The following is a 26,332-nucleotide window of genomic DNA, read 5'->3' as shown; positions in this document are numbered from 1 at the left end:
AGCAACAGAACTGGAAAGTCCAACCCTTTAATCCTCTGCTTGAGTGTGGTACAATAGATAACAGTAGCTTTGTCCTAGCTAAGTTAGGCAGGTACATTCTTTTCCATCTCAGTTGTGGGGAGGACTGGAAAGCTATGTGTAGGATCTCATTTTCCCTATGGCACTAACAATGTGGGCTGTCCATGGTGGTGGAAACACCACCATATATCTACTGTCACTCCAGCCCAGAGATGCTGTACAATAGACTAAATGGCCAATGAGGTGTTCAGGGAAAGATCTAAGTGAGCTGTTTCCACTGCATTGTTGGCAGCCAGACACTGTTCAAGCATTAGGGAAATGATTACAACATTGTCTATTTTTTACATTAATACTGTGGTTCAAGACTAAATTAAAAGCACCACGCTGTCTCCCTCGCAATCCCAGTCCAGCCCTAAAGTCAGCAAGGGAATATACTCAATCCAGTGCTTCCAGGCACATGAAGTAAACATAATAATAATAATAATGATAATTATAATAACAACAACAATATAAATTTTCTGATACTTCAGCCGAAACAATCTGAGAAGTTACTTTAAAGCACAAATTCATTTGGAAGTTTTCCTTAGTATCTTCTTTCCAATCCCACCTGGGCAATCTTCTTGACTAATTTCTCAGCTCAAATTATAATGTTTTGGGTTGATTTGTTTCTTCTCCCACTTAGAAACAGAATGGTAGCTGTTTAAGGAGACTTTTTCAATGGATGGTCAGGAAAGCAAATTTAAAATATTGCTAGTCTGAATGTAAAAATCTGCAACCTTTATTCAATCCTGATGGCAAATAAGAAATTTAAATATAAGCTCTGTGTTAGTTAACAATCCTTTCCTTTTCTGCTTCATTCACCACACCAAATAGATAACATGTTTTATGAGTAGCATATATCTTACCCAGCTTCAGCAGTCTGAAAATCACTGTTTGTAAGGACTCCCGTTCTGCCGAATGGAAGGAGGTAGGCTCTGCCGAGTAGTGATTCAGCCTGTCTTTAGGTAGGTCTCAGACAGATACGATCAGTTGTCTTCTTAAAGACTCCTACATTTCTCTGCTGACCCACAATGGAGCCGAGGCAACCTGCAAACATCAGATATCTCCTTTTCAGACAGCTAAAATTAGGTGAGGTGCATCTCATCCTCAGCAGAGTTCTTCATTGTTTAGTGTATGGCCTGATGCCACGTTTTCTGTAATGCTAGTGAATTCCTTCAGCACCTGCAGTGTCCATTACCTCCATGGGGCTTTGATTGGCAATGAAGTATCTAAATCTGGAGGTTGTCTCACCAGCAGTAAACCTGTGAGGGTTAGGTGAGGGTTAGCATGCTACCTGAGCATCCAAAGCTTTCTTTATGTCAATGAAGAGAAACATGCACTTTGGGCTTCTGTTTTAGTGTGAGATTAATCTTTCCCTAGAAGTGCCTGTGTCTGACTCTTTGTGCCTAACTGGATGACAGCTGCTGTTATTACCCTGTCTAGACAGCTGACATTTAGCCAGATGAACCCTATGTGAAGTGTTCTGCGACCAGGAATTAGTTTGTTTCATAGCTCCCTCTAAGGAAAGTGGAGGCAATATCTGAACGGAACAAATTAATAGCATGAGTAAAACAAAACCATTTGCTAGCTTTGAGTGTGGACTCTGACACATCTAGGGCATAGCTTCCCATGGATCTACCTGGCATTTTCCAAAGAACAAGCCCTTTAATGAAAAATATATCAAGAAATTAGCAATTTACCAATCCATAACCTGAATAAGAAATATTCTGATTTACCTTTGTGCTTTATCCAATCTTGACTATAAATAAGTGGTGAGCGTGAGTTATTTTCATTACAGCAAGTTCTGTTTGCAATGCAGTTTTAATCACCTTGCATATGGTTCGTGGTGCTATTTAGGCTTTCTAAACTGTTTTTAGGAAATCACAGCAAACAAAGAGAGGTTGATTCATTCTGCCTCTTGTTTCCATTGGAAAAGCATGCTAGTGTGCAGACCCTCACAGTTTCTCATGATGTGAGCTTGAGTTGACAGAGAAAGATAAGATCAAGTGTGGGTCTGAGCTAATGATGGAAAAACTCAGCAAGAAGTTCTTGTCACTGTCTTTCACTTGTGTGTTTTGAGCAGTGGAGCTTTATAAGCTCCATGAGATGAGCTATACTCCACAGCTTGCGGGCTGTGGTGACTTGGAGATTACTCCTTTACTTGGGCAGCATTTTAGCCTTCACCATTCACAGCTCAGCTCATACGAATTGTTAACAATTTCCCTTCCCAGCAAGTGTCATCCCTTCTTATCCGCAAAGCTCAATGGCTACCCTCACATTTCTGTGCTTGGTGTAGAAGAGGGATATGTACTGCATGCTGAAATGAGCTATGAGAAGGCTTATATGGACAGGTCATACTTTTTTTATGTGATAGCCAGAAGGGAGCTCTCATGTTCTGGTAGGGTCTATTTGCTACAATTTATAGCTGCAATCGTGGCTGATTACAGTATGTGAGAAGGGTGTATCACTAGAGCTGTTGCAGAGGTGATTATGAAGTGGAACCATGAGGCCCTGGAGCATCTTAACTGCCTTATTTGCCCCCCTTGAATGTCCAGTAATAGCTTAAAATGGAGTGGTCAGGAGGGAAAAGCTGCTGACAGGCAGGAAAGCTACTGTAATACAAAAGGCCTCAACTTGGCACCAGGCAACCGTTTCTGTCTTTGCAAACAATTAAGATTATATTTCCTCAGGAAAAAAACCTTTTTCTTCAGAGAAAGGTCTGTGATTAAAGCTTTATGTTTTATTTGCTGTCTGCTGTCACATCATGATTTGCCCAGGGACTGGCCCATCAGGTTTTTTGCACCTATTTGTTCATGCAGACTTGAAGAATCGTATCATTAGGTGGCTGCCTTTTCCTGTCACAGCCGATTTCAAGCCACACAGTGGCTTTCAACTCAAAAGGTTCACGAGGGCAACTAAGAAACCCCAAAATCTGAGGGCCTAAGTTCACCATGCAAAAGTGTTTACTTGTTCTAGAAAGGTTTTAGGAGCTTGAAAGCTGAAAACACTGCCATATTTTAAAATCGAGTTATCAAAAGAAGTTATTCTAATATGACCATGTTTGTGTGCTGGAATTGCACACATAGGAATTAATATGTGTAATTTGGTATCTGTGAGGGTGGAAATAGGTTAGAATAACCCAAATAGACAAAACCCCTGTAAACCCATCCAGCACCTCAAGGAGCTGGATGCATTCAGGAGCATGGCACATTTGTACCCCTACTGTCCCCTGGAAGGGTTTAGCAGCTGGGACTTCATGTCACAACACCATGGGTTCATTGTGGCTGGGACCATATTGACCCATGTGTGTGGTTTATGACTGAACTAATAATGCTTATCAGAACAGTTCAGTCTGTTCGGGCTTTTCCCAACAAGAACAAGGCTAATCTCTGAAGTGCTGTTTTTGTGGGCTAAGATAACTACCTAAGAACAGAACAAAGTCGGAAGCTTTATACAATTGTCTTCAGTCAAGATTATTAACTCATGATAATGATGAGTTGATTGGAATAAGACTATGTCATGTTAAAATGATATGAAAATTGAATGTAGTCAAGTGCTTGGAATAGCAGTTTTAAGTAAAGACATTTCAATAAAGACCTATTAGGGATGATCCAGAGGAGAACTACAAAACTGATCATGGGGCTGGAACTGTAAGGACAAACTGAGAGAGTTGGGAATGTTTAGGCTGAAGAAGAGAAGGCTCTGGAAAGACCTCATTCTGGCCTTTCAGTATATAAAAAAAGCTTATAAGAAAGACTGAGAGAGACTTTTTACCAAGGCCTATAGTGACAGGACAAGGGGCAGCAGTTTTAAACTAGAGAGTAGATTTAGGCTGGAGATAAGGAGAAAAGGGTGAGGGTGGTGAGGCGCTGACACAGATTGCCCAGAGAAGCTGTGGATGCCCCATCCCTGGCAGTGTTCAAGGCCAGGCTGGATGGGGCTTGGAGCAACCTGCTCTAGTGGCAGGTGTCCCTGCCCATGGCAGAAGATCGCAACTGAATGAGCTTTGAAAATCCCTTTGAACCCAAACCGTTCTGTGGTTTTATGAGTGTTTCAGTCTGCACCTGTGCATTTTTCTACATAGAAAATAATATGTTACACAGCATTCCCAGGGTGTTGTGTCAATGCAGATGATAACTATTTATTTCTGGAGAACTCTGTTCTAATCTCTCCAGGACCTGTTACAGTTTGAATTAAAGTTTGGTTTTGGGTTTTTGAACTAAGCAGATTAGACCATGTCAAAATTTTGTTCTGGCTTTTCTCAACAAGAACACAGCTAATCTCTGAAGTGCCATTTGTATAGGCTAAGATAACTGCCTAAGCACACTTAAAGACATGTCCTACTGCCTGATCAATGTCTCATATTTACACTTCCATTATGGACAGGATTTGACCTTATGGATTCATTCAGTGTTAAGCAAATTTTTGGAATGAAAGAAAATGGAATTCAGAGTGCTTATGTTCGACTTGGAAGCTTTCCTGTTGTTCAGAAAACTGAGTGAGTACCCTGATTTTTCACTTTATTTTCATTTGATCCCCCATCTGATTTGGTTCTTCTAGGTTAACCTTGTAGTAGTTATCGAGTACATACACATATATTGCTGTTTTGATCAGCTACTTCAGTTCTGGAAAAGAACTTATACAATGTGGTTGGGAACCTCTGCACCAACTCCAGGACCCATCCTGGAAGAGTATGAACTGGTTTCGGTGTATCTCAATGGTTGTGAGGAACAGTATCAAAAAATTCACAAAAGAATTTAGGGCTTCACAAATAGCTTCTGAAAGGAATATTCGGTAGCAGTCCCACTGAGCTACATATTTGTTAGTCACGATAGACCAGTTCCTAGTAGATACTGTTATCAGTTAACATGTGGTTTGGTTTTAAAAAAGAATGAGCAATTTTTAAGCCTGTGTCAATGTGGCTTCAATTCTTGAAGACTTTTTTATGACCTAAGGCTGCCGGTTGTGTGATAGTCTATCATAACAGTTTCTCTTCAGGTTGTCATTTGAGTCCTGCTAGCATTAGCCTTGAAAAGAGTGAGTGAATAATTTCACTGAGTAACCATGAGCTATAGATTGGATTGTCATCATTAACATTTTTGCAGTGAATTTCTCCGTGCTGGTTTGGACTTCATCTTTAAAAAATCAATAGTAATTCTTTTCCTGCTCATGGATGAGGGCTGTTATTTTTTATTCTGTTTTAGCTCTTTTACTCAGCTCACTGCATCTCTGTGGTTGTTCTGTGACTTACATTTGCTTGGTTTCATAATATCCTGGAGCCAGCCTGGATTGATTTGCCCTTCTCCCCTTACCCTCTTTCTCCACATAAACACACAGCCTTTAAACAACAACAAAAAGTAAAAATATAATATACTGAAAGGAAAATTGCTTGCTATAAAGTCCATAAATGATGTGATGTCAAGTCTCAGGATAAGTAAATTCATCAACAGGGAGAAGGCCAGCCAACTGAAGACATCTTGGACTTGATAAGTAGTATATACATAACTGCTGTGGGTGAAGAGAAGACTAGACCTATTTTGTTTGGCTCACAGCAGTCTCTGGGTAGAATATGTGCTTGCTGCACCTTGTAACAGCTATTGGTAGTGTGCTTCATCACTATAAAAGATCGCCACCAAGACTACACAGAAAGAAGCCATTGAACTGAAGAAGTCCAGTTTCCACTGAAGAAATTCTAGGAATGATGATCTACTGAATCTGAGCTTTGGGTGATACTATGACAAATTGGACTAGTGCAACCCTTGGGAATATAAGTAGGAACTGTCAAGGATGAGTTGACTATCTCCATATCAGGCAGCTGAGTTACACTGCTGGGATGCTATCTATGTCCAGTCCTTGTTTCCATCATTCAGTGGACAGAAATGGAGTGAATGAAAGTTTAAAGACCTGTGAAGCAAGTCTAATAGCGAGAAATCCAAGAAGTGCAGTGAAGTCAGGTAAAATTAAGCAGCAGTTAACAACTCAGGTGATTGTTCTCTGTAAAAACCTCTGGGAAAGTGTAATAAAGGGTCTTTGGTGCTAACGATAGTAGTAGACTGAAAGTCAGTGGCTACCTGTTAACAACATCAGAAACAGCTTGGAAGAAAGGCACTTGTAACAGTGACCATCATTAAGCATTGAAACAGGTTAGCGCAGATTTCACAGTTGTCTATTTCATTTATTTTTTCAAATTAAGGGTTGAAGACTTTGTTGTGTTGTTTCTGTTATTGTTTTCCCAGAAAGACTGAGAGTGAAGCCAGACCAACCAGCTATGATGACTTTCCATCTGCTCAGATTGCACCCATTTAGTTGTTGTTGTTGTTGTTTTTACAATAAGTAAGATGATTAGAAGTGAAGCCATCCTTAATCAGTAGATTGGAATGACTAAGCTTCCTTTTGAATGATTGACAGAAACGTGGCATTAAAGAAGTTCTATATTTTCAGCCTTTTGTGTTTTAACCTCCATACTCTTGTAGTTTGGAAATGAACTCAGATACAACACAATGGAAGGTGTCTGCATATTTGGTTCATTTTAGAATTTGGATGTCAGGGTTCTGAGATGGTGCATATAGAGCCATTGCTCACAGAAAATGAAATCTTGTGAAGCTGCACAAAACTGATAACTGGAGTAATAAACAAAACAAAACATCTGTCCTGTCTTGCAGATAACCTCAAGCAATGTTTAGCAACTGATAGCAACATCTCATAATTAGATAGAAAATCATTAACTGAGTAATATATATAATCTACTCTATTATCTACTTAAAGGATTTGTATCCTTTTGCATAAGTACTAGTACTTTTACAAAGTGCCAGTTTAGCTGACTGGGAAGTGTGCCTGTTTATCTTCCAATCTGGAGCCTACAACTATGAACTTTCTTCCTCTTTGTGGTGAGGCACTTTCTGATGGTTCTTTGAGCAACCAAATACAACAGCCAGGAATTTTGCTGCAGTCAATGTTCTGATCACTGTGGGACTTAAAGGTCTCTCTAGCTGGCTAAGGGCTGGTCCATAAATCTGGCTGGTGTTTCTCCCACTCCTCAGGTAAGGAGCTGTCCTACTGGTTGCTCATGGCTCCTCAGTGGACCTTCTTACCAAAGTTGTGTCCCAGATTCTCTGTTACTCAGGCTTGTTTCTCTTTACTGTTGTCTTGGCCAATGCCAAACTTTTGGCTCTCTATCTTGTCCTGTCCTCTATCTATTTCTCCTAGTCCTGATTCCTTCTTCCTGGCTATGTCCATCCCTCAGTTTTTTCTTGCTTGCTCTGATTCCAGCCTGACTTGGTCCTCATCTCAGCTGCCACCTCACATAACTTCCTGAGGCTTGGCTTAGCTTTTATTCATGATCTGTTTGCTGTATATGTTGGTACAGTGTTGTCTTCCCCAGTTTCTGAATCTTGCATTGTTCTGGACATAAACCTTACTGTGTTTGTCTGGGGACTATCTCCCAATATCACATTGTTGGAATTGGGAAAAGACCAAGATACTGTCCTGAAGTTAGGAATGAGACACATGACTACTGTAAGAAAGTGGTGAAATCAGACTCCCTGTTGAAGGATCTTGCTGTGGCCACTATCTGATCTCATGACCACTATTGTCAGATAAATGCTTGTCATCTAGAAGAATAGCTGTGTCTATCCAAATTGGTTGTGAAGTTAGTAGTCAGATATCTATTAGGAGCAGACCTAAGGAATCCTTTGTAGGCTTCTTCTTTCCTAGCCGGCAAAACAGGGTAAATTCAACGGCCCCAGGGCTACATCTGTATCATCTGTATTCTTCACCCATTTATGTGCTCATGACAAGTTTGCTTTGACTGTTGGCAAGCAATGATTACATGGACAGTGCCTCAGCCTGGTGTGGAGGATAGAGCATGCCAAAGACTGCTCCCCAAAGGCAGTTTGGTTATGGTCACTCTCTTTGGGAAAAGAGCTTTTGGCTCATCTGCACTCATAAATAGAAAATGGACCCTCGCCATTATTAACTAGTATGAATATAGGCATTGAGTCTCCTCAATGTAAGGAGATTAAGCATGACTGAAGTGGAATACCAAAGGGTGTTTTTTTTTAGTCTTTTAAAGAGTAAGTGACTGAGGGAGGGCTGACAAACATAGAAAAGGCTGCAGCAAAAAAAGGAGAACAAGTTCTTTATGTACTTCCTTGTGGAAAAAAAATTATGTTGCTTTAGGAAGATCTAGCTAAACCTTCTTATATTAACAAGTGATATTTATCATAGACCTTTTTTTTTGCAACATGTCAGATAGTGAGACACGGGAAGAAGTTACCTTTGAGAAGTTATATCTATTCCAATACTGAGGTTTCTAAAGTAGTGGCCAAAAAGCATCTGCCAGGGATGTACAGGTGAGGTTGGTTCTGTTCTGTGACAATCCTTCTATAGCCTTCCTTTTCCCTTTTCCTTGTTTTTCCTTTTTTTTTTTTTTGCCATTTTAGAAGCCTATGGAAATGAACTGGCATTCTCCAGCTTTGTTTCTCAGATCTTAGTGAATTACATTTCATATTAGTGGCTTTTATCTGTTGTAAAAATGGTCAAATTGCCCAACTACATTAATTATCCCCACTAAATCATAGAATCATAGAATAGTTAGGGTTGGAAAGGACCTTACGATCACCTAGTTCCAACCCCCCTGCCATGGGATGTCTGTCAAATGCAGACATCCTATTAATTGTTGTTACTTTCAGTGTCTGAAATGAGAACTGATAATCTTATTTTTCTCCATTGTGTTATTATTATAGATGTAGGATCTCATGCTGTTTGTCACAGATGTAGGCTCTTATGCCAAACAAAAGCATGCGAGAAGGAGGCTATATATTGAAAACGGGCAATGCCTGAAAGAGTCTTCTGCCTGGTATTATAGTTCTTTTCTTTGTAGAAGTGATTCACCTGACCTTGTAGCTGGGTTAATTAACTCTTAGAATAACCTGCAGCACCAGGGCATTCTCTTTTCTTGGAGTTTTATAAAGGCCTCTTCTGCAATCCATCCTGTTGTCAGAATTATAGACCAAAGAGCTAGCAGAGTGCTCCCTGCAGGTACCAGGCATCCAGCAAAGCTCCATAATATGGATCATCAGTTCAATTCAGCCTTGGGTGAAAGAAGGAAATAAAACATTTCTGGGGACAGCAATTCCTGCCCTTGGATTTCTAAATAAAGCTGAATTTCTAGATGAAGATCACTTTTTTAGTGAGGAAATAAATGAAAACTCACAAAGTTTTGTGCTATTTGTGCAGTAATGCATCTCTGTAAAAGATGCAGTGAATAAGGGCTTCAGAAACAGCCTTTATCATATCTTCAGGGCAGCAAGAGTTTCTTGAGATTTGCTTCTGGCACAAAGCCTCTCTCTATTGGGAACTTACAGCCAGTTCCACATCACCTTTAAAAGTCAGTTGAGGCTGACAGGTAATAGGTCGTTATAGCTTTCTATCAGTTCAAATCTACCTGATGGGCCATTTGTCAGCCTCTGTGTGATGAGGTGGGGCCAGACTCAGAAGGATTTTAGGTACCCGATTCCCAGCTCTTTCTGTGGGCTCTAAGCATCTGAACACCTTTTCTGAATCTAAGCTTGCATGGTGATATTCCTGTTCCCAGCTCAGAGGTATCCAGAAAGACTATCTCAGTACAGAGACCAACAGCTGCCTCTTCCAGATTTAGTTGCAGGTTGTCAGGCCAAGGCTCAATGTGGTATCTTCGGGATTAATTTCAACAACATGCTGCTATATCTCCTTGCTCAGCAAAGAAGTGATGCCTCAGCTACAGCCACTGTCATCTGTACTTGGAACCAAGCATACCTGCATATGCAGAGTTGAAAAGCCATTAGGAAAAAGCAGTATTGAAAGCTGTTGATGTGGCAATAGCAAACATTATGGATCAGGAAGAGAGCAAAACACCCTCAGAGCTGTAAATCCGCTACCTTGTGCCACCACTGGATTAAATGAGGACCCATTTCTCTGCTTGCTTTTCCTTGAGTAAGAGGTTGGAGTTAGTGGTGGGTTGTAGCTAGGAAAGTAGTTCAATCGGGCTGTCTGTGCCCAAAATGTGAATCAGAATCTTAAAGAGCAGGACAGAAAGGGAACTTATTAAACCCAGTTATGATGGTGAGGGGTGAGTGAAAGTAAATGCACAGGGCATATATGCTGAAATGACAGAGTTGGAGGAGATGAGCCACAGAGAAATGTCCCCTCTGGCAGCACTCTTGTTTAGACACATCCATGGTTTTTCTTCAAGGCAACAGAGCGGTAAGCAATGCCTTTTCCACTATCAATATTGCTACTTGGATGAAGTTTGTTAAGGGAGGAGGAAAGCTGCCCACACTGTCAGTGATGCTAAGAGCTGAGGAATGCATCTTCCTTGACGCACTTGGACAAGATGAGTGTACAAACACATGTTGACAGAAAGCTTGCAGAAAGGCATGTCAATGTTGAAGGAGATCTGGCGGGGGGCCCTATTGGGAGGGCTAGTGTGACTGAGCTGACTCTCTCTTGCCAAACATCCCGTTGGTTTTCATGGTGGCTTTCAGTACCCTCGTCATGCCTGTTCTTTTCTCCGTGGCAACTCTGCCACAAGGAGACAACTGACACGCTTCTTGTTTTGTGATGAAGGGTGGGAGTGTCTGGCTATTTTGTGTGTCTTAGGAGAGATGGGTGATGCTGTGTGGTGGATCTGTGACAGAAGAGGGTTAGTTTGTGGATTGTAGACTCATAGAATCATTTAGGATGAGAGCCAGCTGTTATGTTTTGTTTTCTAATGGATGCTTATGCCTGACTGCTTGGATATCCAGAAACAAAGCCATGATGTTTAGGAAGGGTCATTTTAGGAATGATCTGAGGAGCAAGCTGGCTTGGGCATGGGAAACAATGAAGATAAATGGGACTCTTCAGGTGAGAAAAGAGGTGGCTCAGAGGGATTATGAGCAAAGTTTTCAGAATCATAAATGGCATAAAATGTAGAAAAAGAATAGTTAATTGTGTTGTCCCTTATGAGAACTGAGCTACGTCCTAAACAAACAAGAGCAGGCTCATTATACAGTGGATAGCAAAGTGTGATTCATTGCCAAAGGATGTTGTGAATGTAATAAATATACCTGAGTTCAAGGGGAGACTGAAGAAGTTAAATCTGAAAAAAGAAGATAAATCCATGAAAAAATATTAATATAGAAATTTTGTCTGTCTCTGAATTTGACCCCTGGATCCTAGATTTGGAGCTAGGAGGGATGCTTATTCTGTTCATTCTCGTTCTTAGGCATCCAGTAAAGGATAAATACTGGGTTAGTTATCCCTTCTGTGCAGCCCTGTATGCTCACGTTACTGTATATTCTTATGTTGGGTGCATATGTCTGATGTAACCAAAACCAACCAGTGCTGGTTTTGGTTACATCAGACATATGCACACATCATGGTGTCACATTAAGTAAATTTCTGCCTAATGTGTTTTCAGTGATTGGTTTGAGAAGGTTTTCCTGTTCTCCCAGGCCATCAGCCAAGGAACATCTTCTTGGACAGGCATGAGGTGTAGTGCCTGTTTTGGAGCAAATAGTACAATATTTGTTGCTATGACTTGGTACATTTATAGAGGGTTTCAGGCTTGCCTGCCAATTCTCAGATGCTACAGGTCTTCAATGCATCTGGAGAAGAGCAGAATGATTTACAGATTGCATGAGCTGAATCATCAACTGAAAACCAACTATTTTGACATGATGGATACTAGACTGAAGGTTTTCACTGTTTCTTACCTAATTTGGGAGCTTCAGTACTGGAATGAAAAAGGGCTCCTTGAGAACAGAACTGCCCGGAGGGCGCAAGCTCAGGTTCATCTCTGCAGGCTGCCAAATACAGCAAGCAGATCATGTAGGAACTCTATAATACACCTGGGAAGCATTGCTGGGACATGCAGAGGGCTTTAGAAGTTCTGCTTTTAGCTGCTAAGTTCTCTTTTCCCCTCCCCATGCCAGGGATGTATTTCCCCAAGGTCTCCCTGATGAATATGCCTTTGTAACTACCTTCAAATTCCGGAAGGCTTCCAGGAAAGAAGACTGGTATATTTGGCAGATTATAGACAAGTACGGCATACCACAGGTAAGAGACCCTTTGAGACAGCAAGAGCAGCCTTGTTTACCTTTTGTTGCCTGAACCAGCTTTCTTGCTTTATCCTCTCACTCCTTTACCTTTCATTCAAGTCCTGAAGGTAGGTTTGCATAGACCTTGATTGTTGTTGAAAAATGCAGATAGATAGATGTGTTAGTTATAAAGGTGGTGAAAAATATACCATCATAGAGTCACAGAATAGTCAGGGTTGGAAAGGACCTTAAGATCATCCAGTTCCAACCCCATGCCATGGGCAGGGATGCCTCACACTAAACCATGTCACCCAAGGCCTCATCCAACCTAGCCTTGAACACTGCCAGGGATGGAGCATTCACAGCTTCCCTGGGCAACCCATTCCAGTGCCTCACCACCCTCACAGGAAAGAATTTCTTCCTTAGATCCAATCTAAACTTCCCCTGTTTAAGTTTTAACCCGATGCCCCTTGTCCTGTCACTACAGTCCTTAATGAAGAGTCCCTCCACAGTATCCTTGTAGGCCCCCTTCAGATACTGGAAGGCTGCTGTGAGGTCTCCACGCAGCCTTCTCTTCTGCAGGCTGAACAGCCCCAACTTCCTCTTGCTCTTGAAACCACTTTTGGAATTCTGGTGTTTTGTTCAGGTAGTTCTGTTTAGGGAAAACATTTTGCCTGTTTGGAAGATGGTTGGCTCACAGATGTACTACAGAGCAGTGACCTATTTCAAGTTTTTGCACAGACTTCTGGCTATCATGCAAAGGCATTTTGGGTTCCCTACTTAGGATGCGGATGACTTAGGATAAAGACCTTGTTGCTCCACAATCCGGAGTCCTGGCTGCTGCAGAATTTGATCTCATAATATTTTTTCAACTGCTCTCAGGTTCTCAGAAGAAAAATACCATTAAAGTGTATAAAGGGCTTCCTGTTCCTATATAACATGTTCTTAGCAGCATGTTATACATTAGGGTTTCAAGCATGTTTGAGGAGGGAGCCGTTTGAGTGAGCTGTATATTTTCTACTCAGTATAAACATGGTGCTGATGGCATTTCCAATGGCTCTCAACTGGGCTGTTGATTTGGGCTCACATAGCCATTTAACACAGTATTGCTGCTTTGGGAATGGTGTTTGAAAGGATTTGGGGAGCTCACAGTGGAGGAGGGATGGGTGCAGTTTGAGGACTTGGCTAACCAAGTTTCAGACAATAGTAATGGGTTTATATGAAAATGATTATTAGCTGTACTTTATTAAATGAAATGTGATTTTCTCTGCTATATGCTCAGTAGATTGGTTTCATACCAGGCAATAAGTCATGTGTCCATGTCCCGTGGGATAGTTGAGGACATGTGATGGCACTAAAGAGCACAGAAGTACTGGAGGATTGCACAGGATAGAGGGATCTAGAACAGATTCAGCTTTGTCTATCTGCCTCTGGGGAGATGCCTCTGACATGTGCTACCACCCAACCATGTCCAAGCATTGCCTGAGAGACATCAAGGTGGCATGTACTGAAACAATGTTAAGGATTATACTCAGAAAAGAAGTCTCTAGATGGTCATAGGTCTGCACCCAAGCCTGTGCTTTGCCCTGCTTGTATTTACTAGAACAGGCTCCCTGTGCATATCTCACACAAAGCTTCACTCTCTGATATTTGCTTGGGCTTCTTGCCGTATGCTGTACCATCCCTGACTTTGGGGTGTCAGTTGTGGTGGAAAGCAGGCAAAAGTAAGGAGAATGCTTTGTACTTCGTTAGCAAAATCACTTCTGTCTGCTTTCAGGTCTCGATCCGGCTGGATGGAGAGAACAAAGCTTTAGAGTACAACGCTGTTGGGCTCACCAAGGACGCTGTGAGAGTGGTCTTCCGCAATGAAAGAGTCAGTGATCTGTTTGACCGCAGCTGGCACAAAATTGCCCTCAGCATTCAGTCAAAGGCTGTCTCACTCTACATAGACTGCAAACTGGTGCAGGTGCTGCCTATTGAAGACAGGGAAAATATCGACATTCAAGGAAAGACTGTGATTGGCAAACGCTTGTATGATAGCGTCCCCATTGATGTAAGTACTGCGTGTGCTGGTTAGAGCTGGAGTAAGGTTCAGTGTTGGGTTTGCAGCACCTGAATGGGGGTTTAAGCTAAGACAGATTGGCATTGCATCACGTACAGGACTTGTCCCTTTATGTGAGACTGTCAGTAGCTCCGCAATAGGGATTAAAAATGAGGAATATATTTCATCTTTCTGTCCAGTCCCAGAATATGCAATAGTGAAAATCAGAAATACAGAGAAAATCATCCACAAATACCATCAAAGTGAGTACTGAACTACACATGTAAAGGTCTTCTGCTGTCTGACCATGGCATTATGAATGTTTCCATCTGTGATAGGAAGATCTGGGGAGAAAAAGAAAGGTTGTTAACTCAGGAGGGTCATGGCATATTTTCAGTTCCTCACAAAAGATACCTGATATTAAATGACTCTTGCTCCAATTGAACCAAAGTTTAGATCTGTAGGTTGGACCTGATTATTCAGAAGCAGTGTTAAACTGATATAATTTGTGTGTGATTGTTTGGTGTTTTGAGACTTGTGTAATCTTTCTTAGCTGTGCAAAATAGATGTAATGTGCATATTAAATGTGCTAATAGCATTTCTCATGCAGGGTAGAATTTCAGAAGATGCAAAGCACAACAGGGGAGAACTAAACTTCATGTCTAGATGAAACTCTAGGAGGGATGGAGGTGGTCAGAATAAGTCTTCTCAGACAGAAGTTTGGCCAGGACATGCCTCCTTATGTGCATGAAAACCTGCACCAGAATTTTAATAGGCATATTCAAGCTCTCATTAGCTCAGTACTCTTGCAGCATGCTGAGATATTGGTCCATTATTGATAGAAAGAGACGGATGCTGTCTACAGGATCCATAGAATCACTAGGAAGTTAGCCCCCTCTGTTTTTTATTTGTATTCATCTGCACTGTTTGTTTCCGAGCAAAAGGACATGCAGCCTTTAATAATTCACTGTCTCTGAGACTATTGCCTCACTTTGTCTTCTAGTTTGATCTTCAACGGATGGTTATTTACTGTGATTCTCGGCATGCTGAGCTGGAGACCTGCTGTGACATTCCCTCTGGACCAGTAAGATTCTTTTTGTCACTTATTCATTTTCACATGAACACTCTTCCTTGAAGTCTGTTACGTAAATCAGGGAATATTTGGCAGTGTGGGATTATAATTTGTTTAATGACAGTGGATGAAACCTAACTATATAATGGGTAACACAGCAGTTCCAGAAGAGGACCACCGCAGAGGGATGAGTATAAGGAATTTGGGGTTTGACGTTTCCAAGCTGATCTTTCCTTGTCAAACTGTCAGGGGAAACAAAACCCTGAAGTGATGATGGAACAACAGAAATGCAGCCTGATTCCCACTGGTTTTATTTGGGAAGAACTTAAATGGTTGCTGCTCAGTTTCCTGTGCCCAGCTGTCATTATGAACTTCCACCCTCCTTGCATTCTTCTCCCCTCGACCTTGGTTAAAGAGATTCATGGTTCATTTTGCCATGTTTTTCCCTACTGCTTGAATGAATGGCTTTTGTGGGATTGCGTTCCTCACTAGGACTCATTTATCTGTGTGTTACCCAGTAACGCTTATGCGGTTTCTCTAAAGTGGCTAGAAGAGGAAGCTTTCTAGCATTGAAGGCTTTGTCATGACCTTGGGTGTTTGGGTGAAGTGCCAGGTCACGGTCCTGACTGAAGCACCTCCAGTGGAAGTAAGGCCCACTGTTGGCAGCGAGCAAGTTGGCCACCTCAAGACATTCAACTGCTCCTGCCCAGCTGGACAAAAGGTGAGTGTTGGGATGAGTGTGTTTCATTTGAGGCATGCTGGGTAGGTCTGGAAATAGGGGTATGGCAGCATGCAAGTGGGTATTTGTGAAGCACTTTAAGACCTAGAGTTGGAAAACACTTTGCAGAAAGAGAATGGCGAGTGTATGTCATAGGTGGAACGTCAATAGAGGTAATGGCCATCTTCCCACATGTTTTCTCTTTAAGTAACTTAGTGGTTTTGATCATGCTGATAGTCCTGGTAAAAACCTTGGAAGCAAAGGGGTTATTCTTATCCAGCTCAGTTATGTTCATCTTTCTTCAAGTAAAACAGAAGATATTCTGGAGGTAAATACAGCTACATTGAAAAAACCTCATAGCTTTTAAAAGCAGTGTGCTTGCCTACATTTGCTGTGACTAGGACATCTGAGAAACCATATTCATTGTCATTGCTCATGAGGGCATGTCAGGGTTAGTCTGTTCCCCACTAAAAACTGAAAAGATTTTGGTTGTTGTAGGCTTTGCTTTGCAATAGAGTGATAACATCAGTGTGACTAATCTCTTTTTATTTGTCTTAGGGGGAGAGAGGTCCAATTGGCCCTGCAGGTCCTAAAGGTCAAAAGGTCAGTAACATGTGCTACTTCATTTGCTTCATAAAAACACTAAAATGCTTTCAGAGTAAGTCAAGGAGTTGAAGATTTTGAGAAATTAAAGTCAATCTGGCATCTGACTGAGTTCAGATAGTTTTGAATGGAGGTTGTGGAGTCTCCTTCTCTGGAGACATTCAAAACCCGCCTGGACACATTCCTGTGTAACCTTATCTAGGTGTTCCTGCTCTGGCAGGGGGATTGGACTAGATGATCTTTTGAGGTCCCTTCCAATCTCTAACATACTGTGAATGATCCTGGGACTGCAAGAGACCCTTTCCATCTTGCATCTTTGCTCTAGGCTTGCATTTGAACTTCTCTGTTGTTGCTTTATGTCATTCTTAGAGTGTGTTCCAAATCTTCTCCTGTAGCTTCTAAACTGGCATATTTGCAAGTTAATGTTATTCATTAGGTCATGCTCAGCTTTTATGAGAAGTTACTTGGAAACACATGCGCTGCTTCTGTACCGTGCCATGCTCAGCAGTAATAGGTATCCATAGGTTAGGTAGCAGTCTCCTGGTCATGCTCTTAAAGCATTTCCTGAGACTAGGATAAAGGATTAGCCACAACCTGGTATCTTTAGCAAGACTGTCTGAGTCATGATGTTAAATACAGGCCACTTTCCTCAGTAGTTTTCTTCCTAGATAACAGGGTCAGAAAGTGGTTCTGATGTCTGCTTCCAGTTTTACAGTGCAGCCTCTATATTATCCTGCATATCCTGCAAGCTTCTTTGATATGCAAGTGTGTGCATTGAGCATACACACATTTTCCTTCTGTGCTTGGTCAGAAATAGACCTGTGGGACAACTGGCTTAAAGGGAGTGCTTGTACAGGAAGAAAAGGAAGACTCAATATTGTTGAAGAGGTGGAAGTCGGTGGTGTTGGTTCCAAATTTCACTTCTGTGTGCTTAAAAAGATGTTCGGCAATAATTTGTATTCAAGCCTATTTACATCTGAATAACCTGTGCAAATTCAGCTGCTGAATTTATACCTGTTTGCTGAATAAGCAAGTTGCACCTCACCAGAAGTTACTGAGTTGTTACGGAAAACTGTGGGAAGGGAAAGGAGAAACCTCTGGGTTTTGGAAGGTCAGACATCCTTAGAAATGTGGTGTGGGGGTTTTGGGGAGGCTTCATCTGCTGTCTGCAAGGAGTTTTGGCTGATGAGATGTGTTTTGGAGTATGCTTTCTGCTGGCATGAAGGAACATGGGTGCATTGCTGCTCAGATGTGCCTGACTGATACTGCAGAAAATATTTCCTTATGCTTCCATGCATGTATAAATAGCAACTTTCTATTTTAATCTGTGACAGCTTAAACACTGATGGGCTCTTTGAAGAATGGCAGAGCCATGACTGCTGTTGGGAGGTTGCAGAAGGACAACGATGATAATAATAAAAGAGCCCCACAGCAACATCCCATTGTCTTTCACTGCTTTTACAAGGTCTATGTGCTGGTGAGGGTGTCTGTCTGTGTACCATGGCACACTGCTGGGGTGCAGGAGGTACTACTTGAATACAAAACAGTTTCTATATAAGCACAGCATCAGCAGGTTTTCTGTAACGTATCCTGAGATGTTCGTCTCACTCCTGCAGGTGCGTTGCTAAGGAGCAATGCAGATGTGTGTGCCTATTCTCTGTCTGTTGTGGTCCAAGACTTGTATTCAGCTGAGTCAGGACTGTGTTGCAGTCTCAGGGAGCTGGGGATTTAAATCTAGGCTGTGACAACAATTTGGTACAAATGTGCTGATTTGGGACAAAAGACTTAGCTTCTCTATCTGCTAAATAAGGCAAGGAACAAATTTTGCTCCTGACTTGCAAAGGTGTTGTGATTAAATAATGTATATCACCCTCGACAGCAGTTACAACATCGCTATTGTCAAGGACTGGCTTGTGACAGACCTTGCTGTATATGCATGAGATAATATCGCTCTCCACTTCTCTCTCTGCAACATTGCTGAGATACCCAGACTAAAATGCTGGCTCTGGGACAGAAAATCAATGCTATTTGCAATTACCCAATATTACCACCTGATACTTTATTAAGGAAAGACTAAGGCACCATGGGGGCCGACACTAAAAATAATCATGAGATCTCTCCTTAGGTTTGATTAAAACGGGCAAACAAGCATGTACAGCATAAGAAAAGACCAAACATTAATTGACTAAACAGAGAGGAAGGAGTGAACAAATGAATAAGGAAAGAAATTATCAGGAAAAGATGGAAACATAGACATAGAATGGTTTGGGTTGAAGGGACCTTAAAGATCATCGAGTTCCAACCCCTTGCCATGAGTAAGGACAGCAGGACTCTGAGTCAAAATTAATCATTTTCTATATAGACACCATCACTACTGAGTACCTCTTATTTGGGATGAGCTGCAAAGCCGAATTCTACCTCTAAATGACTGGGGCCCAAGAGGTATTTTACAGTCTGATAGCTGATAATAAGAAGTGCGCTGTAAGAGACTATATGGTCATATAGGAACCCACAAAGCAGCTGGTTCAGCTGTATTAGGAAACCAGCACACAGCTGGTGGGATTCACCTGAGAAACGAGCCCCACCAGGGGATACTAACAGGGAGAAAGGTCAGGGTTATAAAACCTCCCTTTTGGCCTTTGGGAACTTTGTTCCACAGGGCAGGGAACTTTGGAGAGGTTGACAAATGCAGAAGGACTGTGAAGCTCCTTCTGGAAGCTAAGGCAGTGCTTGGTGAATGTGGCTGTTGTATAAGTTGAAGATGGAAGGACCAGTGTTCAGGCTCTGCTCTCCTGAGCTCTGATAACATATTCCTTCTTTTTGGAGGTTTGGACAGACTTTCCTTTTGGTACCATCTGATTGGTGAAAATATTTGAATTGTATAATCAATGTGGGAAGACAAGGAGTTTCTGTTCCTCTATAATTTAAGCCTCCAAAGGCAGGGCGATACAGGAGTGCTTGCAGCTATTAGAGGAAATCATTCCTCAGCAATGAGAACCTCTGCCTGAGTTACCTCTGCTTCCAAACTGAGGATAATGCATGCAGACAGAACGTACATGTTTTGGAAGGAGACACAATAAAGAATGGTATTGGGGAAGAGTAAGATAGGGAATAGCTTTGGAAAAATTGACTAACATGCCTGAAGCAGGGTCTTATTGCTAAGTTCTAGATGCTAACGACAGCTCAGACTAATTTACTTTCCTTCCATACCTACCCTTGTATGTTGTGTTGTTTGCAGGCTGGCTAGTTGGGGCACTGGGCTGTTGGTCAATAGGCTTCTGCTTTCTTCCAGAACTGCTGTTGATCTGAGTTTAGAGAGAATCACTCCTCTGTGAGATGTAGTTTTGTCCACATTATAAAAACAACATTGCTTACCTGCCGTTGGGAAGTCTGTGAAGTCCAGTGTATTAGACATGCTGTAGTGGATGTTATTTTTTTCCCCATGTTAAAAGGAGATTTGGTGTAGTTGAAGTGACTTAAAAGAGATGGCTTCATAAAAAACTTTAAGTTTCGCCACAGCCTATTTGAATTGACTGTGACTGTGTTTTTGCATATATGCAGCTTGCTCTGTGAGGTTTCTTTTTTTGGGGGGCAAAAAAAAAAGAGATAAAAGTTAAAGAAAGAAACTTTCATATTTCCTGTGCTTTCAAAAGCCTATCTTCACCTGGGGAAAAGAAAGTGTGATCCTGACAAATGTTTCAGTATCTGGTTTCAGCTAAACACATTTTGGGGGGCATAGATCAAAATAAATCGAATAGAGCCACAAATTAAATCCTACTGTGAGATCTGGGGAGCGCAGGGGTCATTGGACCTCTTGCTGCTGTAGCACTGGAGGGTCCTGCTTCAGGTCGGAGATGTTTTCAGCTTGATGCCAGTCTATACTGAAGTGTCTAAACTCCCTACAAGCAAAAGACAGTGGGAAACACAAATGGATGAGGACGTATTTGTCAGTGATGGATGGGGAGCTCAGCACAGTGTGCTTCTGGTATATACCTTTTGGGTGAGAATCAGGTAGGAACTAGGTAGAGGTGTGAGGGCAGAGCCCTCTGCTCTCCAGCAGCTCCCAGTGCTAGCAGAATTGAAGGAGCTGATGTCAACTCTGTACATAGCCTTAAACTCATTTTAGCAATGGGTATATGCTCAGCTGGTCCTTCTTCAGCTTTGTGACTGCAGAGCAGTATGTGAAAATGATTTGCAGGTATTTTCTCTGCACTTGCTGTTTTTGACACCAGTTTTAGCTCTGTACCTGATGAATATTTATGTAATTATGCATCAGCTTTGAGGGTTTTTTATCCCTTTCACCCTTGTCCTTTTTAGGAGACACGTGAAGAAAAGGTTTTGCTTGGGTTTTAATTAATCATTTTCTCCTTTCCTCCCTATGTATTTACTTCTCCAGTTTTCATTCCTTTACCCATCATAATCTGTATGTTTTCAGCTGTATTTTCACCTGTGTTCACTTCCCTTTCTTCCATTGGAGCCAGCAAGGAAAGTAACCCTGTCTGTGCTGCACACTCCTGCAGCAGAAGGCAGGATTTAGCAGATCATGAAGTCTACCATGAATGAAAACAATAGGGTTTGATATTTTTAATAGCTCTAAAAATCTTGACATATTTACTGGCTTATTTTCCCCATATTTTAGGTGTGTACCCTCTCAGTCTTATGCAAACCATCTTTCCAAGTCCTTCCTGGCTTAATAGAAAGTAAGACCTTGTGAAGTACCTCCCAAGAGAAAGCTCTCTGCCTTACCAATGCGCTTTTAAGTCTTCTAGCAGTATTTCCATATGAAAGATAGGTTATAAGATCAATTTGAGAACTTGGACATTCAAGTCTGTATAAATACAATGAGGAACACCAAACCTGGTGGTTTTGATCTGGATGATCAGGTAGTGAGGTGGACTGTGAACTGGCTGAAGGAGAGAAGCCAGAGAGTTGTAGTCTATGAGGCGGAGTCTAGTTGGAGGCCTGTATCTAGTGGAGTGCCTCAAGGGTCAGTACTGGGACCAGTATTATTTAATATCTTCATCAATGATTTAGATGAGGGAATTGAGTGTACTGTCAGCTAGTTTGCTGATGACACTAAGCTGGGAGGAGTGGCTGACACACCAGAAGGCTGTGCTGCCATCCAGCGAGACCTGGACAGGCTGGAGAGTTGGGCAGGGAGAAACTTGATGAAATATAACAAGGGAAAGTGTAGAGTCCTGCATCTGGGCAGGAACAACCCCAGGTTCCAATATAGGTTGGGGAACGACCTGTTAGAGAGTAGTGTAGGGGAGAGGGACCTGGGGGTCCTAGTGGATGGCAGGATGACCATGAGCCAACACTGTGCCCTTGTGGCCAAGAAGGCCAATGGCATCCTGGGGTGTATTAGAAGGGGGGTGGTCAGTAGGTCGAGAGAGGTCCTCCTTCCCCTCTACTCTGCCCTGGTGAGACCGCATCTGGAATATTGTGTCCAGTTCTGGGCCCCTCAGTTCAAGAAGGACAGGGACCTGCTGGAGAGAGTCCAGCGCAGGGCGACAAAGATGATTAAGGGAGTGGAGCATCTCCCTTACGAGGAAAGGCTGAGGGAGCTGGGTCTCTATAGTTTGGAGAAGAGGAGACTGCGGGGGGACCTTATTAGTGTATATAAATATATAAAGGGGGAGTGTCATGAGGATGGAGCCAGGCTCTTCTCAATGGCAAACAATGATAGGACAAGGGGTAATGGGTACAAACTGGAACACAAGAGGTTCCACTTAAACTTGAGAAGAAACTTCTTCTCAGTGAGGGTGACGGAACACTGGAACAGGCTGCCCAGGGGGGTTGTGGAGTCTCCTTCTCTGGAGACATTCAAAACCCGCCTGGACACATTCCTGTGTAACCTTATCTAGGTGTTCCTGCTCTGGCAGGGGGATTGGACTGGATGATTTTTTGAGGTCCCTTCCAATCTCTAGCATACTGTGATACCTCATAGCAGGAACTAAAATCTTGGCTGTAGAGAGTGGTCGGATAAGAAACATCCATAATCTTGTTGCATTGCTTCTCAAAACAATTCAAAGCTGGCCACAAAATACAAACACTACAGGTCCAAAAGGAAGTTGTAAGCTGAAATCTCACTTGTTATTTTTATGCCTGTCAAGAAAGGAGTCAATTAAATAAAATCTGTGGTATTAACATCCTTTTTTTTTCAAGGGAGAAAGTGGCACCCAAGGGCTTCCTGGACTCAGAGGAGAAAAAGGAGAGTCAGTAAGTAAGAAATACAGAATGATTTTACATAAGGAGATGGAAATGCAAGTAGTTTTTTCTCCTTTATATTGAGAACTTGCTCACCATGTCAATGTGCACTGTGGAATATGTTCCCTCTGTTGGGCCATAGTCCCATGGGGAAGCTAATCTTTCTGGCACCCGCTGTGATTTCTCGGAGCAGGGTGGAATAAATGGGCTCATCTCTGAGTAAAGCTGGTAACTGACTTAGTGTTGGCCTTCTAATTAAAACATGTTACTTGGGTGTACTTGATTATAACACAGCTGTACATCTAATGGGGACAGTGTGAGACAACTGAACACAACGCAGATGCAAATCTCTCAACACAGCTCTACATCTAATGGGGACAGTGTGAGACAACTGAACACAATGCAGATGCAAATCTCTCAACTGTTTTACATTCAGATGACCAAGATAGAGCTTTCTTCAGCTGCAATTAATGCAAATGTCAGGCTGAAGTTTTAGGTGAGAAAATCTTTAACCCTAAGTAAAAATCATTCTCATGAGGATTGTTGGCATTTTTGATTCTGGAACTGTAATATCAGACTCTGCCCTGAATAAAAAATAAGATGTTTTCCTGACTGCAGCAGGAGAAGTGGGGATAGGTTTTCTATTTTAATTTGTCACTGAATTATTACTAAGGAGTTATGCCCAAAGAAAAGTACTTTCTCTGTAGTAGCTGTGCTGTGACTTGTATGTATGTATCTATCTATCTATATATAGACAGACAGATAAATAGATAGATATAGAGAAAGATGTGATATATATGAAGGGATAGATGTATTTCAGTTATGTAACAAGGAAAAGGTGAAATACATATTTACAATGTCCCTTGACATGCCTTTTCCCTTCTTTCATTTCTAGGGCAGAGTCTATGGCAGAGGAGAAAAAGGAGAAAAGGTAAGATCTAATCCTTCATTGGACTAATTGAATTAGAATTGCTTGCTGTTGCCTTCCATAGCTCACAGGTTGCTTTTGGAGTCCACAGGATGCAGGAGAAGTGATACAGTTGGATCTCTGTGGGGAACTTTTTTATTGTGTTATGTCTCCTCCTGCAGATAAGATTCTGAGTGTCCATTGCTTGTCCCCTTCGTGTTCTTTGAGCTTCCTTTGTGCATTGGCTATTTAAAATGCTATCAAGTGGAAATCATAATCATTGCTTTGTGTAAGCAGCGGCGAGTTTGTGGAGGATAATGCAGTAAAGCAGCTGGCTAGAAGGATGGAAAACAAAGGGAAAGTATAATGTTGAGTTTATTGAATTTTCAACAGGATTAAACTTGGATCATGAGGAGACTGCCACACTGTTTCTTTTGATTGGATATTTTCATTAGTGACCTGAAGGACAAATGCCAGAATATCTTACTGCAAACACTAGGCAGGAAGTAATAAGACTTGGAGGTTAAAATCGAGGATACAGACTAACCATTGAAAATTGCTAGATTATCTGTCTTGGAAAACCTTTTCAATGATGATCAATAATGCAAAACAAGTAGCATGAGTAGATTAATTTACATTAAAAAAAATCGGTTTCCAGGCAATTCTGGCTGCAAACTTCCCATTCCACACAAAAAAATGAGGCTGAAGACCTAGAATGCAGAGAGGAAGGAGCTCTTCTTCTCTGTAGCTCCATATCACACTTGGTTGTGGGTGTTTTCCTTATCAAAATGAATTTGCAAGTTGTGGGGAATACTGGATAAAGATTGACATGAGGGTCTGGGAAATAGATGGATGTATTGAGGAAGAAGCCATGGTTCATGCTGAAAATAGGATTTAGCATCTGTGGAGCTGTTTTCCAGGGTCTGTGGCTACCCATTTGCTCAGGGAATTTAAAACTGTATTGGATTGTGGTCTGATAGAAAGAGTGCTGCACTAGCGAGAACATGGCACTTACCACCATTGCATCTTCTCGTTTGTTCTTTCTATGATCATGATATATTGATTGTATATAGTGGTAATGCATCATGTGAAATTACAATCTAAATGAGAGTTGCTCATGGCAGGAACTATTATTGAGCCAGGCTAGAGACATGGGGGCTATAAAGTGCACACTTCTGCATCCATCTTCCTGCAGACCTCTTGCTGACAGCAACTATTTAGCCTTTGAGACTCAAGATTCAGCCTTTGGAAACCAGCTCGTATTTGGCACGTGGTGAGAGTCAGTCTGATGGAAAGCGCAGTGTTTACAGTATGAGTTGTGCTGCAGTTGAAGCAAGTTCTTGTTTTCTTATGTTTTGATCTCTGCAGAAAAGTGTTGGAAAACATCACTCCATCTGTATTTTTGTCATGCCTAGAAAAATGCATCTGCAAGTCTCAACTGGAGGGGGAAATATAAAAGGACCCCACAGTATGTGTAGAACTGAGACAGCCAAACAACCTTTAGTGGCCCAAATGAATGTGTAGGCATGGAGATCCCTGAGTTTATGACCAGCTTGTGTTGTATATTTGGTACTCCTGCCAGCCGAGGCAACATCTGTATATTTGATACCCAGTGTGTTTGTGCCCTGTGTCTGCCCAGTGGCTGAGTGGCTGGTAAACTAAAAGGATATATCAGCTGTACATTGCTGGCTTGGTTAAAAAGTTTCCCTGGAGATATAGAATCATAGAATGCCTCAAGTTGGAAGGGACCCATAAGGATCATTGAGTCCCACTCCCTGCTCCTTGCAGGACTGCCTAAAACTAAACTATATGACTAAGAGCATCATCCAGATGCTCCTTGAACTCTGACAGGCTTGGTGCATGACCACTTCCCTGGGGAACCTGTGCCAGTGCCTGACCACCCTCTCATTGGAGAATCTTTTCCTAACATCTAATCTGAACTTCATTCAGAAGCTTCATTCTACTTCCTCATGTCCTATCACTGGTCACCAGAGAGAAGAGATCAGCACCTCTCTCCACTGCCTCTGTTGAGGAAGATGTAGACTGTGATGGGGTCTGTGTTGGTCGATGAGAAAATGAACATGAGCTGGCTTCAGTGTGCACTCGAAGCCCAGAAAGCAACCGTATTGTGGGCTGCATCACGAGTAGCGTGACCAGCAGGTCCAAGGAGGTGATCCTGCCCCTCTGCTCTCATGAGACCTCACTTGGAGCATTGTGTGCAGTTCTGGTGTCCTCAACATAAAAAGGACATGGAACTGTTGGAACAAGTCCAGAGGAGGCCACGAGGACGATCAGGGGCTGGAGCACCTCTCGTATGAAGATAGGCTGAGAAAGTTGGGGCTGTTCAGCCTGGAGAAGAGAAGGCTGCGTGGAGACCTCAGAGCAGCTTCCAGTATCTGAAGGGGGCCTATAAGGATGCTGGGGAGGGACTCTTCATCAGGGACTGTAGTGACAGGACAAGGGGTAACTGGTTCAAACTTAAACAGGGGAAGTTTAGATTGGATCTAAGGAAGAAATTCTTTACTGAGAGGGTGGTGAGGCACTGGAATGAGTTGCCCAGGGAGGTTGTGAATGGTCCATCCTCGGCGGTGTTTAAGGCCAGGTTGGATGAGGCCTTGGGTGACATGGTTTAGTGTGAGGTGTCCCTGCCCATGGCAGGGGGGTT

At 42.2% G+C, this 26,332-nt stretch overlaps 1 protein-coding gene across 1 annotated transcript in view; it reads left to right on the top strand.

Moving 5' to 3' along the window:
- COL22A1 (collagen type XXII alpha 1 chain) overlaps positions 1-26,332 on the top strand; it is a gene marked incomplete at both ends in the record, with an annotated part of 204,329 nt that overhangs the window by 54,773 nt on the left and 123,224 nt on the right. The window contains 8 exons of the mRNA XM_080611527.1: positions 4,444-4,555; positions 12,012-12,135; positions 13,894-14,169; positions 15,161-15,241; positions 15,837-15,950; positions 16,506-16,550; positions 22,719-22,772; positions 23,656-23,691. Of these exons, the coding sequence (XP_080467653.1) occupies positions 4,444-4,555; positions 12,012-12,135; positions 13,894-14,169; positions 15,161-15,241; positions 15,837-15,950; positions 16,506-16,550; positions 22,719-22,772; positions 23,656-23,691 (842 nt within the window). The remainder of the gene's footprint in view (positions 1-4,443; positions 4,556-12,011; positions 12,136-13,893; positions 14,170-15,160; positions 15,242-15,836; positions 15,951-16,505; positions 16,551-22,718; positions 22,773-23,655; positions 23,692-26,332) is intronic.

Source organism: Psittacula echo, assembly GCF_963264785.1.
Source record: "Psittacula echo genome assembly, chromosome: 2".
NCBI lineage: Eukaryota > Metazoa > Chordata > Aves > Psittaciformes > Psittacidae > Psittacula > Psittacula echo.
Note: the sequence above shows the minus strand (reverse complement) of the source record. Positions and strands in the feature narration are given on the sequence as shown.